Source organism: Peromyscus californicus, unplaced genomic scaffold (genome assembly GCF_007827085.1).
Source record: "Peromyscus californicus insignis strain IS unplaced genomic scaffold, ASM782708v3 Scaffold_9__1_contigs__length_137607984, whole genome shotgun sequence".
Lineage (NCBI taxonomy): Eukaryota > Metazoa > Chordata > Mammalia > Rodentia > Cricetidae > Peromyscus > Peromyscus californicus.
The window spans coordinates 100,666,264-100,681,772 of record NW_026294617.1 but is presented as its reverse complement, the minus strand read 5'-3'; the positions used below and the strand labels follow the sequence as shown (position 1 = coordinate 100,681,772).

The 15,509-nt window shown below is 40.8% G+C and overlaps 1 protein-coding gene across 1 annotated transcript in view; it reads right to left on the bottom strand.

The window, feature by feature from the left end:
• Prss12 (serine protease 12) overlaps window positions 1-15,283 on the bottom strand; it is a 62,814-nt gene extending 47,531 nt beyond the window's left edge. Inside the window, exon 1 of the mRNA XM_052730846.1 lies at window positions 14,530-15,283. Within this exon, the coding sequence (XP_052586806.1) occupies window positions 14,530-15,028 (499 nt within the window). The 5' untranslated portion in view covers window positions 15,029-15,283. The remainder of the gene's footprint in view (window positions 1-14,529) is intronic.
• Window positions 15,284-15,509: the final 226 nt, after the last annotated feature.

Sequence of the window (15,509 nt, the reverse complement as noted above, 5' to 3'; positions counted from 1 at the left end):
AGTAACAATAAAAATGAATAAATAAAACATAAAATGGCACTCTGAGGCATGCCCTGCTCCACTGATGAATTTTGTGTCTCTTGGAGGTCTGTGTCTATTTAGAATTGTCATTTATTGTTTGTATGTCAATTGTCACTCTGTCTGAATGAAGATGAGGACAGAGACACTATCTCTTCCTCACCTGTGTATTCATGAGCCTGATAGACAGAGGCGTGCAAGAGGTATTATTTGGCTGACTGGTTTAGCAAATGACACCCAAAACCTAGAAAAGATATTTCAGACAAGGGAGAGTACTTCACCAGGTCCATGTTTTCAGTTGTATTTACAGATACAAGGTATCTACAGGATGCAAAATGATGCCTTGGGTGTCCCAGGATGCCCTGGGAGAAAGTTTTTGAGAGAAAAAGGGATAGATGCTGGAAAGCCAGTAAGTTCAGGAAGATGAAGGTCTGGCCCAGACAAGAGAGAGTGGAGGAAAAGATAGCTCCACCCTTGGTACCTGGGAGCAAACTCCATCAACAGGGCGTCATTCTAGAGTCTGACTGCATTGAGCCTAGGGTCAATGGTTTGATGCACCTCTGAGCCAGCTGTCTACTGTGAGGGTCACTGCCACAAAGTCTAAAAACTTCAGACCAGCTCCAGCCTACTACTTAACATCCACAGATGCATCTTTCCAACACAGCAATTAATTCTTTGGAGGTTTTGAACATGCAAAGCCAGGTCTTCCTGTAGATACCTAAATTATGAGAGCATGGACAAGGTCTAGGTGAACAAAGAAGAGCTAAGTAAAATGTGCATGAAAATATCACAAGGAAATCTATTTCTTAGCATATTTAGCAAAAATTAATATGTAAAAATAAAAATGATAAAATTGATTGGGGCAAACAGCAGAATTTATAGGAACAAAAAATAAAAGAGATAAAACATAGACAACATCAAGATGTAATGGGTATCGGGCTCAGAAAAAGGATCACAGACATTAGACCATACCTACACCATGCTGGCTCTTCATCACAATTCATAGCAATCACTCTAAATTGGCCCTTAGGGTGTCTTGTAACAGGAGCTTCTTTATTTTTTAAATCACCCTCTCCGTTTTTCCCAGGACCTAAACTCAAACACTTCTATGAACTGGCAGTCAGCATTTCAGGCCTTAGGATATCTGTTCATGGTGTTATCACCAAAGAAAATGTAAAAAGAAATACACTGTGTATTCAGATTGTGGTTACATATTTAAACATGCTACAATCCCCAAGCTCATACACTATCTTACATGTTCTTTTCCTTCTTATGTTCATATTCACAGATGTACATTTGCATACTTGAAACATACTGTCAATCAGCATATACTTAGTACATAAGTAGGAAGGAGACTTTACTCAAGCCAACAACCAGCAAGAGGGAATATGCTATCTACAACTCAAAGAAAACTGCTAATATTACAACTACACCCCATTCCTATGGTCTAAATGTGAAATACAGGATGATGTGTTTGGAAACTTGGTCCATTGTTAGCACTGCTATTTGGGAAGGTTATGGAGCCTCACTGGAGGAAGTGGGTCACAAGAGGCAGGGCTTGAGGCTTTGTAGCCCCACCCTACTTCCTGTTTACAGTCCTATGCAATGTAACTAGGCAGCCTCTCACTCATACGGTTACACTTTCCCTGTCTAGTGCCACATCTGCCGTGCTATTGTGTACCATGTCCTTCTGAGACCATAAGCCAGAATAAACCCTTTCTCCGTGAAGTCGCACTTGTCAGAGTATTTATTGTATTAGAGAGAACATAGCTAAGACAATTAGACACTGGGAAAGCATCTGTCCCAGCTGCAGTATTTCATATTTGGTATCAAGATCATCTTGAACCTTTCAGGATTTCCTGTTGCCAAAATAAGTGTTTCATGTCCAACATAATATACAGTGCACAATCTTTCTGTAACTAAGATATAAAAAGAGAAAATATGATAAAATTAGATATTATTTGAAAAGCAAACAGAATTCAGAGTTGATGCATTCTAGTCAACAGAATTTAATTAGATTGTTGAATATGATTCAGACTTAGGTCTGTATTTAAATACTTAAGGAAATGATTTAACTAAGGCACATTAATCATCTAGAACCATATTTAAAGCAGCAAAATTCAAATAAGTTTTTTGTTTTGTTTTGTTTTTTTATAATGGGAAAAGCTACACACGATAGCAGCTGCCACTTTCTGGGGTCATGCCCCACCCACCAGATGTCTATTTCACAAAACACTATGTTTTTAAATCTCCTTGACAACAAACTTCATTCCAATAAGTGGGAATATGGCCCAGTCCAGATAACGAGGTTTGTTTTGTTACTCTGTTTCCTCTGAAAATCCAATGGCAATATTAGTTTTATCAAATGTAAGAAAATAAATTTTATCAAAGCATTTGGATTTTTATAAATGGAAGAAACTAATAAAGATGAATTTGGAAAAAAAAAGAAAAGCAGACATCACAAATTTGAATACATATAAATCAAGGAAATTAAACATCAAATCAGAAACCTTTAAACTTTACATTTTTAAATTTTATTTTATGTGTACAGTGTTCTGCCTACATGTATGTATATGTGCCCTGTGTATGCCTAGTGACCTGAAGGTCAAAAGAAGGCATCAGATTCCCTGGAATTAGAGTTACAAATGATTGTCCACTACTAACTGAGTGCTAGGGACTGAAACCCAGTCCTTTGCAAGAGCAACAAATGCCCTTAACATCTGAGTCATCTCCCCAGCAGCCTCTACCTTCAGTCTTGAATATTTGCTTGTGTAAGCTTTTGTCCTAAGTCATGACCAAGAAGAAAATGGACAATTTGCAGATATAAAATAAGAGTCTAGATGTTTTTGTGCAAGAAGCCTGTCACCTGGCCAAGTGAGACTCAAGTTTTGGAGTGTGGCCTTAGCTAATTGTCACTCTTTGCTACAGGTGTCTCCAAGCTCTGACAACCAGGGTGAAAATGGAGAAGCTTAGCTCCCTGGAAATTTCTTCCGACTCCAGTACCCCATGTTAGACATTTTAAATATGTGCCAGCAGGACCTTGAAGCTCATTCAAAAAATAAGAGCATGCAGATGGGATCTACTTTTAGCTCATTAATATATACATTAAAAGGTGCAGATGGTTTGTAATTTGAAAATATCCAACACTTAGCGGGTTAACATGGTAATATCTATAATTGCTTTCATGCTACAGTATCCATCAATCAAACAATAAACAGTTGGGAAATATTTAAAACATGAATGTGTCTTCCCAGGCAGGAAGCTAGGTTGCTCTGCTTTTATTGAGAAGATCTTGTACCTTTAAAGGGGGGGGGGGGTACTAAAGGATGATGTGGACAATCATATTGGCTTCTCTGGTTTGTATTTTCTGGGTGATGATTTATATTCTTTCTTTGATCAAAACAGTGTGTGGCCTCTGGTAGATTGTCCATGCTTCATATCTATGTGCATTTGGGCAGTACTAATGGATTTAGTGTGGTGTATACACACACACAAAAAAAAAGAGGTGAGGGGAAAAAAAAGTTGGGAGGAAGACGTATTGGGGAGAGAGTCTAAAAGGAATTAAGGGAGAGAGTGAGAGGATGGATATGATCAAAGTACAATGTATATATGTATGAAATTCTCAAAGAATAACATATATATTGACATATAATGTATGATATATTTTATATAATATATATAGATACATTATATATACATAAAGACTCAGGGCTTGGGAGATGGCTTATTGGTTAAGAGTGCCCGCTACTCTTGCAGAAGACCTGAGTTCAGTTCTCAGCACTCATACAGAGGCTGACAAACATCCTTAACTCCAGTTCCAGATCCAACACCCTCTTCTGGCCTCCACATACACCAGACAACCTATGTGGTCACATATATGCATACATGCAGGCAAAACTCTCATACATACAAAAGAAAAATAAATAAACCTTGAAAGAAAAAAGTGGAGAGTAATAAAGATACCCAAAGTTGACCTCTGGCTTCCAGATGTGCAGACACAGGCAAATGCACTACATACACATGTATACACCACAGAGAGCAAGAAAGAATGGGAGAGAGAGAGATGAGAGGAAGAGAAAGAGAGAGGCTAAATATATAGGATGATCTTTATTTTGTAAGTTAAAAAATTAAAAAGAAAAAAACAAGCCCTATTTAAAAATTCTGAGATAATTTGCGTATTGAAGTGTTATCATGTATGGTTTTATGATAATTTTCAAAAATAGTATGCTTACATTATCTATTAATTTCATTTGTACTCACTTAACCACTGACCACTATTATTTTCCAAACAGTCATTCTCAGAGAATGTAAGCGTTTAAGAAAAATATATCATATTTCACAACAAAATCACAAGAAACAAAAGGTGGCAATAATGGAAGCAAAGTCTGTACTGTCAAATCGGGATCGTTCAGGAGGCCACATGGATGTGGCCTCACAGCTGACAGGCCATGTGACATTCATCATACAGTCTCAACTTTTAAACTTAGACTAAGCAAGAGGAGCCCCTATCTAACCTACTGAAACATGTGACGTACAGTATGTTTTAAAAGAAACATGTCTGGGTCAGTGGATGGCCCAGCAGGTAATGTGTCAGCTGCTAAACTGCCAAAGTCATGAAAATTGTCCTCTGAGCTCCATGCACAGCTGAGGTATGGGTATACCCACCAGATACACACACTAAATAAATAAGTAAGTAAGTAAAAGTATTAAAGAAATATGTCTGAGGGTTTGAATAGTTTGAGATTATTTTAAATCATAAATCTTCTACAGGTAGATATAATATCATGCATACCACAAACACCAGCAGTTTATTTCTTTTATTTATAGTTTCCAACAGTTTGTTTCAATCAAATAATCCATTTATTCATCTCAAATGTTATTTTAAATTGCATTTACATTGATACATCATCTGTATTAACTCCCACTACCACCAAATTATTCATGTCTACAGAGCTAAAATGTTCTAGTAACAAAAACAAACTATAGCTGTATTTAAACTGGAAGTAAATGATGGTGAGATTTTATGCCTATCTGGAGAAATAGTCTTCCCCAGGGAAAAGCACACCAATTGCTTATCCAGTACCAAGTGATCGGCACTGAAAATACACATGCAAGGAGCATACAGACTGAGCAGGTAGTATTTATTTATTTAGAAATACTTATATATATATACATATATGTATGTAACAACAATTAATGAAGAAAGAGGCCACTTATTTGAAAGAGCAAGGAAGGGTATAAGAGAGGGTTTGGGGGGGAAGAAAGGGAAAGGAGAAATGATCTAATTATATTATAATCTGAAAAAAATAAAAGAAATAATTTTAAAAAGTAGTGCCTAACAATGTTGTCAACAAGAAATGATGTAATCATATCACCTAAATAACAGGGGCATTTAGAGATGGAAAGAAGAAAACCCAAAGACCATTCAAAAACAGTGGGAACGGTTTCCAAGGCAACATTCTTCCGCACCATAATTTCTCAGGCTTGTAAATACACGGTGAGAGCCTGGGGTCACTTAGCTCTATCCATGGTGTGACAAGAGATGAGGGGTGCTCATCCAATTTTCTTTTAACAAATTTACACACACTTCCAATTCTGAGAAGTCAATTTGCATGTCACCCACAAATGAGCTCTCTGTCAGACTTGTTCCTCCTATGTTTATTATCCTAGGATGCTGGAAATGGTGGTGATCTTAAAAATTATAACTAATTTCCTTAATTTGTGTGTGACAGAAAGCTGTATCCAACACCACTGAGAAGCTTGTGTGTTGTTATCAGTTTTATCCCCTGGACTACTTCCTGGCACTGTCCCCTTGCCTCCAAACCTAAGCAAAGACCCTATAAGAATTCCTTTTTACAATGGTGGATATTCCTACATGCATTATAGCATGATAGTGATCATCTTTCTACTAGAAATATAACAATGAATTTACCAAATGTTACAAGGAAATAAACTAATCAGGCAGATGTATAGACAGCCTCAGAATGACTGTCCACAGAGAAAGGTGAACAGTGGCTTTGTCAGGATCCTAAATATGAGACAGAAGCTATGGCAGGGGTGGCTTTGTCCTAATGGCCGTACAGACTTGCAGTAGGGCTATGGATACAATGTGTGTTATGTGTAGACACACATTTGTGGTGGTTTGAAAGAAAATAGCCCCAAAGGGGGTGGAACTATTAGGAGGTGTGGCCTTGTTGAAGGAAGTGTGTCACTGTGGGGACAGGCTTTGAGGTCTCTTTTCTCAAGCTTCACTCAGTGTGACAGTCAGTTGACTTCCTGTTGCCTGAAAGATGTAGGACTCTCAGCTGCAGCACCACGTCTGCCTGCATGATGATAATGAAATGAACCTCTGAAACTGTAAGCGAGCCACCCCAATTAAATGTTTTCTTTATAAGAGTTACTGTGGTCATGGTGTCTCTTCACAGCACTAAAAACGCACACTAGGACACATTTATACTAATTTATAGGTACACAATTATACATGGGAAAGGGAAATAATCTTAGCTCAATAAAAGAAAGGATAAAAAGCAGACCAATCATAAGGTTCAAAGCCAGGTAGACTAAATGCTCTTGCTATACATATCAACAGTATCATTTCTCACATAAACTGTAAACTAAATTCTTTGCTTGGTAAATACTTTCCAACTGCCACAACCCTGTGTTATCAATAATGATCTATCCCCTTCCCTCACACATAAATACCCTTCACAGCAGCAGCTAACTTCTCTTGATCATATTCAAATCTCACAAGGGCAAATTTTCAGGAATTATTATCTTCTAAATGCTTCCATTTTGAGATTTCACTATACTATCACTTGAAATTTTCTATTCCAGAGGTCTGAGGGAAACTATGTCAATCATTATAAATGTATACATCAAAGCAGTCATGGATGTGTAAAACCGTGAAGGCTGTCCATGGCAGCTTGTCAGGAAGAGCACCAAAAACCATCAGATGGATGCTTTTAAAAAAATTCCAATGCCAATACACAATAATGCTTAGCATTCTACTTTCTTAATTTTTTGGCAAAAATATTTAACTTACTGTCATTTTAGATTATAGTTTTTCTTTTCATGTAGAAAGAAAAGAAAACACATAAGATTCCTGAGTTCATGTTACAGAAATTGGCCTCATGGCTAGCTTTGTTAAAAGTAGAGTTCCACATGTTCTTCCTCATATGCAGAATCTAGGCATCAACATATGTGTATACGTAAACAAAAGCACATGCAGACATAGCATAATGTGTAGAAAAGAGACAGGAAAGTCTGAATGTAGGGAGATGAGCAAGGTGTGAGTGCAGGTAATGAGCCTGAGCCGTGCAATAAAATACACAGCTAATTGTTTCTCTGCTTTTTACTCTGTCGTGGATTTCTTGGTGGTGGATAAGTGCATAAAAGCATATTCCATAGTGAAAGTGTAAAATTCAGTGTGATTGCCACTGCTTCAGATTGCCTGTTTTAACTGTATAAAAGTTCACTAAGGTGTATAGGCATTTTATTTGCATGTTTTTTTAAATAATAAAGTTTATAAAATTTAAAATAAAAATATTAAAACTGAAAAAAAAAAATCTCCCGACACATGGCATGGAAGAAGAGGTGTCTTTAACCATTTTATCACTCTCAATCAATTCAACGTAGAGAACAGCTGATAGTATTAAAATTCTCCTCACGAGTTTCAATTTTTCATGCTTAAGGCTGTTTTTGAACTGTGCTTCCCAAAAGATGCTGAAGTGCTAATTCATTCCCCGTACCTGTGAACGTGGTCTTATTTGTAAACAGGTTAAGATGAGGTCATTAGAATGGGCCCCGAAGGGACTGTGCTGTTGCATGTTGGGGAAATTCAGACAGAAAGGCACACACAGGGCCTCTAGTGCCTGAATCCTGGGGTGTTTCTCTCATGAGGGGGGAGGTTGGAGAAGTTCGCAAGCAACCTGCAAGAAACCCTTCCCTTGTTGTCATTAAAGGCTGCTTGGCCTCGCCAAACACCTTGATCCTAGTCATTCTGTTTCAAGCCATTGGGGTTTGCTAGCAAAGTATGGCAGCTCCACAGCATTAACCCTTCTTTGGATGGCTAGACTCTCTTCCAGGGAGACTGGTTGCGACCATTTGTTTGTGGGTAAACTGTTTAATGACATAAAATTTGTGAAATGTTCTGGTAGGGTTATATTAATCATGGCTTGGCCATGGTTAAATTGCCATCTTTCATAACACGTCACCAGAACATGTCTTTAACTAAGGAATAGTTTATGGGATTTATAAATTTCCAGTAAGCATAGCATCAACGAGTAGGATTGGGTTTTCAGAGGATGTTTTCTCACTTTGAACTAGACCAACTCATATTTTTACCGGTACTAAAGGTAGCCACATGAATAATAAATGAACAGTTTTTATGAATTATAGATGAGAACATAATGGAGGCAGATAGAGTTCAGTTGGATGTTAGTTCAGAGAAATGCCCTGACATTAAACAATGATTTGATTTCATTTTTACCTGAGATGTTATGATTCAAATCTACTGTTCCACAATGTTAAAACAGACTCAAGTTACAGGTGAGGATGATAATAGTTAAGACCAGCACACTTCAGTTTCTTTCAGATAGGTTGAAAAGAAATTATCAAAGTTAAATTAACATCCTCTACTGCACTTGAAAAGTCAACAAACATTCTCCCAATTCAGCTGTTTTCAGAGAATGCTATTTTTCATGTTTTGTATATATCCATGCAGTGTATTTAATGCAATGTAGTACATATATTAACATCTGCAAAATGTAACCGAGTTTTTTTTTTATTCTTTTGAGTAGTTTATATGTTGACATTTCTATGTTTTAAGGATAGTTTGGTCAAGGATGAGGATAGTAGTTCGCTATTGTCAGTGGGCATTCATCTAATTCCACTAGAACAATAGAAGGACGAAAATTAATTGCTTAATGTGCCTGTGAAGTTCAATAACAGTTGAAAAAAGATTGGCATGATGACGTGACTTTTTTTTGTTCTTCACCAAACTCCGTTTCAAAATTTTATTATGATTCCTGCATATTATAAACTATGAAAGCTCTAGGGTAGAACTTATTTTTTTCTGACTCTTCTTTCTCTTATAACAAATGTGCATTGTGGTAACTAAATTAGTCCAATTGGCTTAGCTTTCCATTTGTTTTATTTGGGAAAGAGTGGGATTTACCAAACAAAGCTGACCGATATATTTGGTTCCCATCCTTTATTTCTTCCTTGACTAATGGAAATGAATAATATTTACACTTTGGTTCGAGGAGAAAGCATTTCTTTTTTGAGGATACAGGATTAAAAGGCATATAGGAGGAGGAGGAGGAAGTTCTACCACATTTTTTTTTTTAGATAGCATTTCATTCTTTAGCCCTAGCTACCCTTGGAACTCACTATGCAGCCTATGATGGCCTTGAACTCAAAGATCATGCTCATGCTTCAGACTCCTGAGTACTGAGATTGTAGGCATGAGCCACTGTGTCTGCTCAGCTAACTTTTTAATTGATATTCACTTCAAACAGCATATGGCCTTCCAAAAGGAATGTCTGTAAACAGCAATATTTAGCCTGTGTGTCCAGCATGTCTATTGGAACTAAGAGATTTGGGGTGGCTAAGTACTTAGGACCAGACTAGCATGAGATGATAAGAGGTTAGATCTGGAGATCATTCTGTTAGGACTTGGGATTTTTAAATGTTCCCCCAAAGCCAAGTGCTAAGGTTTGGCCACCAGCCTATGAGTATGTTGAGAGATGGGTCATGTGTGGTCAGAGGAAGATAGGTAATTGTGGGGTAAGCATGTGAAAGGGAATTGGGACCACAGCCCCTAATTCTTCCTCTCTGTTTCCTGGCTGGCAGGCCATGAGCAGCTGCGCTCCATCAGCACCCCACCCTGACGCTGTGCCTCAGAAGAGCCCTCAGAACAATGGAGCCAAATGGACTATGGGCTGAAAGCTCTGAAAACAGAAGCCTAGGAAAACCTTCCCCTTTTCACATTGATCAACTCAGATGTTTTGTCACAGTGATGAGAAGTTGACAGAGTCCTCTGAACCTTTATCGCTTAGTCTACCTGTGTTACTCATCAGCCATCTTCCGCCTGAGACTAATTCACTGCTGGTTAAAAAGGAGAATTCCCAGAACAGAGTCAAGCAAGTTGCCCCTTCTGCCGTGACAACTTGAGACTGTGAAAATGATTGCCACTCTGAGTCAGGAAGCACTCAGATCGTTGGAGGGAAGCGGTCAGCTGCCTGTGGAAATATGAGAGTGGCCTCTTGCTCCCACTCAGTGAAGATGGATGTTCCGGTAAACTATGCTGTTATCACCACACACAGGCAAAACAAATACCAATGATGTTGTTCTATAAGACCACACAGGAAACCAATGTTGGCATGTCTTATGCCTGCTCTGAGGCTATGATCGAGCAAGGTAAAGTCACAGAATGGCTGACATCATTGACCTTCACTACACATTCTAGCAAGGCCCTGATGCTTTCCCATAGGTTTTCTTGGGGTTTGAAAGAGTCACCTAAATAGCATCTCATCACTTCACCTTAGAAGGGAAACATGCAATTCGTGATCTGGACAAGGGAATTAGGACTCTGAGGCTAGAGCCCAAGCATTTTAATGAGTGGCTAGGTGAATTTTTAGATGTTTTTTCACATTTATTTTTTTGGGGGAGGTGGAGTGGTTTGAATAATAATGTCCCCCATAGGGTCATATATTTGAATGTTTAGTCACCAAGGAGTGGCACTATTTGAAAGAATCAGAAAGAATAAAAAGTGTGACATTGTTGTGTGCCACTGAAGTGCCATTGAAGTGTGCCACTGGCTTTGAGGTTTCGAAAGCTCATGCCAAACCCAGAATCAATCTCTCTCTCTCTCTCTCTCTCTCTCTCTCTCTCTCTCTCTCTCTCTCTCATTTGCCTACAGATCAGGATGTAGAACTCTCAGCTACTTCTCCAGCAGCATGTCTGCCTGCCTCCATTCCCCACCAGGATGATAATGGGCTAACCTCTGAAACTGTAAGCAAGCCCACAATTAAATGCTCTCTTTTATAAGAATTGCTTAGGTCATGGTGTTCCTTCACAGCAGTAGAACAGTGACTAAGAGAGGAGCATATGCCATGTTACACATGGGGAAGCTTAAAGACAACTTGAAGGAGTCAGTTTTCTCCTTACATCATGTGAGTCCCAGGGATCAAACTCGGGTCATCAGACTCAATGGCAAATAGCTTTACCTGCTGAATCATTGTACCAGTCCTCTCTAGGTAAAGTTTAATGTTCCCTGTGAGAACTAACTCCTGGACTGATTTGGGTATCCCAATCCCCAGAAAGATCTTTTATTACTAATAGGTAAGTTTCTTGGAGCCAGGGCCAAAGCATTACATTTCCTGCTCTGATACATGAGCTAATGGATTGTTCACATTCCGCTCACCTGAAATGTCCACCCTGTTCCTTCTGCATCATGCAGGAGGGCCCTACTTCCTCACTTCTCTGTATGGGACTTGAAACTCTACTCTGACCCCAGTTTAAGCTTTAAAGGAGGGATCACATTTCTATATTTTAGTCTTTTCTTTTGCTCCAGTTTTCTGTAAAGGAAAAAAAAATACCTTTAAAGCATAAGATCCTGGAAATAATGTGCATTGTACTTATACTAAACATAATTACTCTTCCTTCTTTCTGCCCTTAGACTAGCCTATGAGCTAACAAGTGAGTATTGCAACACAGCACAGAGGTTTCTACATTGCATACCAATAAAGAAATGGAGCAAAATGGGCTGTGAAATGAAAATGCACACATCTATGTGCACATCCTATCATATTTTTTTTCTGCTTTCCTGGCAATCTTCTTTTAGGATTTTCCAACAGGAAAATGTAGGGGCTCCTTTATAAAGATGACTATGAAAAATAAATAAAACAAACATCAAATTCTTAGTCCAGCACCCAGCACAGAGTGGGTGTTCCATAAGTCCTAACTGTAATAAATAGACAAGGTCATTCTGAGTACATGCCCAGAGCTTGAAAAATTCTCTTAATTAATTTGCTTAAAAACTGATTTTCTGGGGCTGGAGAGATGCCTCAGCAGCAAAGAGTGCTGACTATGTAATCGTGATGGCTGCAATCTGGATCCCAGCTCCCACATAACAAACAAGTGGGACATCCTGCTGCTGGTGTCTTTAACAGCAGCTCTGAGGAGGTCAAAGACAAGAGGAGATCTCAGGGAGAGACCTCATGTCAAAAGAAGAGGTAGAGAGTGGTAGAAGAGGCCATCCAGTTCCCTTCTTCTGGGATTTAAATGAAGGGCACATGAGGTATGGAGAGCACACAAGTGTATGAACACTCACACACTCACACACTCACACACACACACACCACACACACATGTGCATACTTAGAGACAAGACATACATACATACATACATACAAATAAACAAAGAATCTTTTCTTTTTTTAAACACCCTGTTTTTCTTTATATGGAGAAACCCAAAGCTCTAACAGTTAGGAGTCTTATCCAACATTGCTGTGTCAAAACAACATCAATGTTTTCTAAAGAACAATTCAACATTCTTTCATTACTATATAGTATTCTTATCCAAACTCCCAACTGAAATGTGTGGGAATAAGAACACTATACGATTCAGAGTATGCCAGAGGTCTCAGAAGCATGGAGTATAGCTATCCAGACTTGCAGGAGTGAGTGACAGAGCCCAAGGCTTTAGTTATCAGGGTTGGGTCCTGTAAGAGTAATTCGGGTATTACATAGCCAATCTCTTCCTTGTGTCTGTTGCTCATCATGGGTAGCTTCTTCTGTTTCTCTTATATTTTGTTACCTAAACGCGACCACATTTGAGATTTTTGGCTGCTAAACACTAGCTCTGAACCTAGAGGCACTGAAATTTTTTTTTAATTTCTCTCCAAAGAGAGGGTGGTGGGGAATTCAAAGATAAACTATTCTCTTCACTAAGACTATAAAACTGAAAGTTACTTGTGCATTTGAAAGGAGAAGTAGATCACCACAATATTTTAACTTTGAATTCCTTTTTACTATGTTTTGAAGGGAAAACAGCCTATAGTTTATTACCTATTAATTTCCTAATAATTCTCTATCATGTCTAGTTATAAAACTAAGTATAATAATAAAAAGCTGCCAATGCTGTTGCTAGACACAAGACTTTATTAAAATGATCTTAGAGTAAATGAGGTAACAGCAGAGCTCTATGCTTGACATCATCTTGATTTTTTTTACAGCCACATTGGCATTCTGTCCATGAATTATGAGTACAGCGATGACTTCATTCTCCAGGATGAGGAATAATTGATCTTAACCTTTGTATCACTTTCCTTTAACTTGAAGCACTAACTCAATTGAAGGCGGAGATAAATAAACTGTCTGTGAAAAAGGAATGACATTGGGGAAGGTTACCTCCAAAGGCTGGAAGCACACACTTCAGGAAATCTATGAAACTCCTATCATAGAGTGTCATTGAAAACAGCCAAAGTTTCGTTCTACTAGGAGAGAGTCAATTTTTTTTCCTTTCACAGTTGTTGCATGAGAAAAGTTAAAACCTCAATATTAATTACAAGGAAATTAATTTCGGAGTAAAGTACTGTGTGAAGGTAGATTATTATTTGCATTCAAGTTATGGATGTGATACTTTGGCTACCACAAACCTAAGATACACTAGGAACCTTCTTTGCTGAAGTTGACTCTTAATTCCGATTTTCCAGAAGTGACACTCACAGCTGAAGGAATGGTTTTGCTGAAGATTTCATTTGACTCTAGCTGCCTCCTTAGCTACTAAGGCAGTTCCTGTTCTGCCCCTTTCTTTCCTTTGTTCTTCATTCCCTGGTGGTATTTACCATACGGAGCCCCAGAACATAACTGTCTTTGTATTTGGGCCTGAAAATTTTGTCATGCTTTAAAGTCAACAATGGCAGCGAGGCAAACATTTCACCACGGCTTTCCAAATCCGGGTCTATAGAGGTAAGAAAGTTTGCCGGGACACATCTTACATTTAATTCTTCCCTTTCGCAAACTAGTGGTTAGCAAATGTATGTATTTCTTTACTTTTTTTTTTGTATACAGAGCGCCTTATCAAGACCAGCTGATACAAGACAACAGACACCCACTACCATGCATAATTCTGCCAATGTGTGTGTATTGTGGGTAGATGAATACACACACACACACACACACACACACACACACACACACACACACACACACACACACACACACACACGGTGGTCGGACAGACCTTCTCTACGGGTTAGAGCTGAGCAACCTTCACAGCTACTATCCCCATGACAATCGTCACACGATGCATGCTTTACTGACTGGCACACTGTACAAATGGATGCACTGTGCTAGTTATATGGCTACCCAGCCCACCGCCACACCACAGTGCAAACCGGCAACCCCTTCCCCCTGTCTCCGGGTACACAGATACTGTCCCCCGAGCCGGGCTGCCTCCGTGCCAGTCCCCAGCTGCCACCTCCGCCCGCCGGGGACACCACTCACCTTGACTACAATCGCAGTAGCCCCAGTCCACTTTGCCTTGGGCATTCCGGTAGAAGCACCAAGGTCTGCCCGCGCCGTCAGGGCTCCGGCAGAAGTTGTGTGGCTGCCCTCGCAGCTCAGCCCAGCTAGCTGGGGGCGACCGCTCCAAGAAGGGCGGCACCTTTGCCCAGTGCAGACACGGGACGCCGAGGTCGGTAGTGTTGCCCCACAGCTCTCCTGCCCCGCAGCCCCGTGGGAGCCCTGGGGGCGTGTGCCGGGCGGTGAGGACCTGCGAGCGCTGGGCAGCGGGTACCCCTGGCGGGAGCGGGAAGCGCGGGGTCCTCGGTGGCCGCCGCGGGCTGGGAAGGTAGCGCGCGTGTTGGGGACGCGGCGGGGACGTTTGCGGGCGGTGCAGCGACGAGGGCGGGCGGTGCAGGGGCGAGGGCGAGGCGGGATCAGCCCCGGCCACCGCGGGCAGTGCCCCTAAAATCACAGCCAGCACGCAGCGGGCGAGCGCCATGGCTGTGGCGCCGAGTGTGGTCCATGCTAGGCTCCGGGTCCCCGAGGAGGGGGCGGGGCGGGGCCGGCAGAGTCCTGGAGCCCCCTCCCACGCTCGCGCCGCCGCCCTGCTGTCCCGGCCCCGGGGGCGAATGGAGGATCGCACGGGGACCCGAAGGGTCGGCCTCCGGAGCAAATGCTAGAGCGCCAGGGGCGACTCCGTCGCTGACTAGGAGCACTAAGAGCACTGTTGCCCCGAGCCCGACCTCCACCCCTCCCTGGGCTGTCAGTCCCGAGGCTCAGAGCCGGGCACGGAACTCCGCGGGCTCTTGGTGCCAACGTGGGGGACGGTCTAGGCTGCCTGTGCCAGCAGGCATGCACCACAGCCCTGTCTGGCGGCTCCCGCCTGGCACCCGTCCCTCCCACTCTTGGTCGTCCTGTCTGTGTTTTTGCAATCTCTGGAGAAATGTGGATGGAATTAGATGCACCTCTCTGCCTTGGCA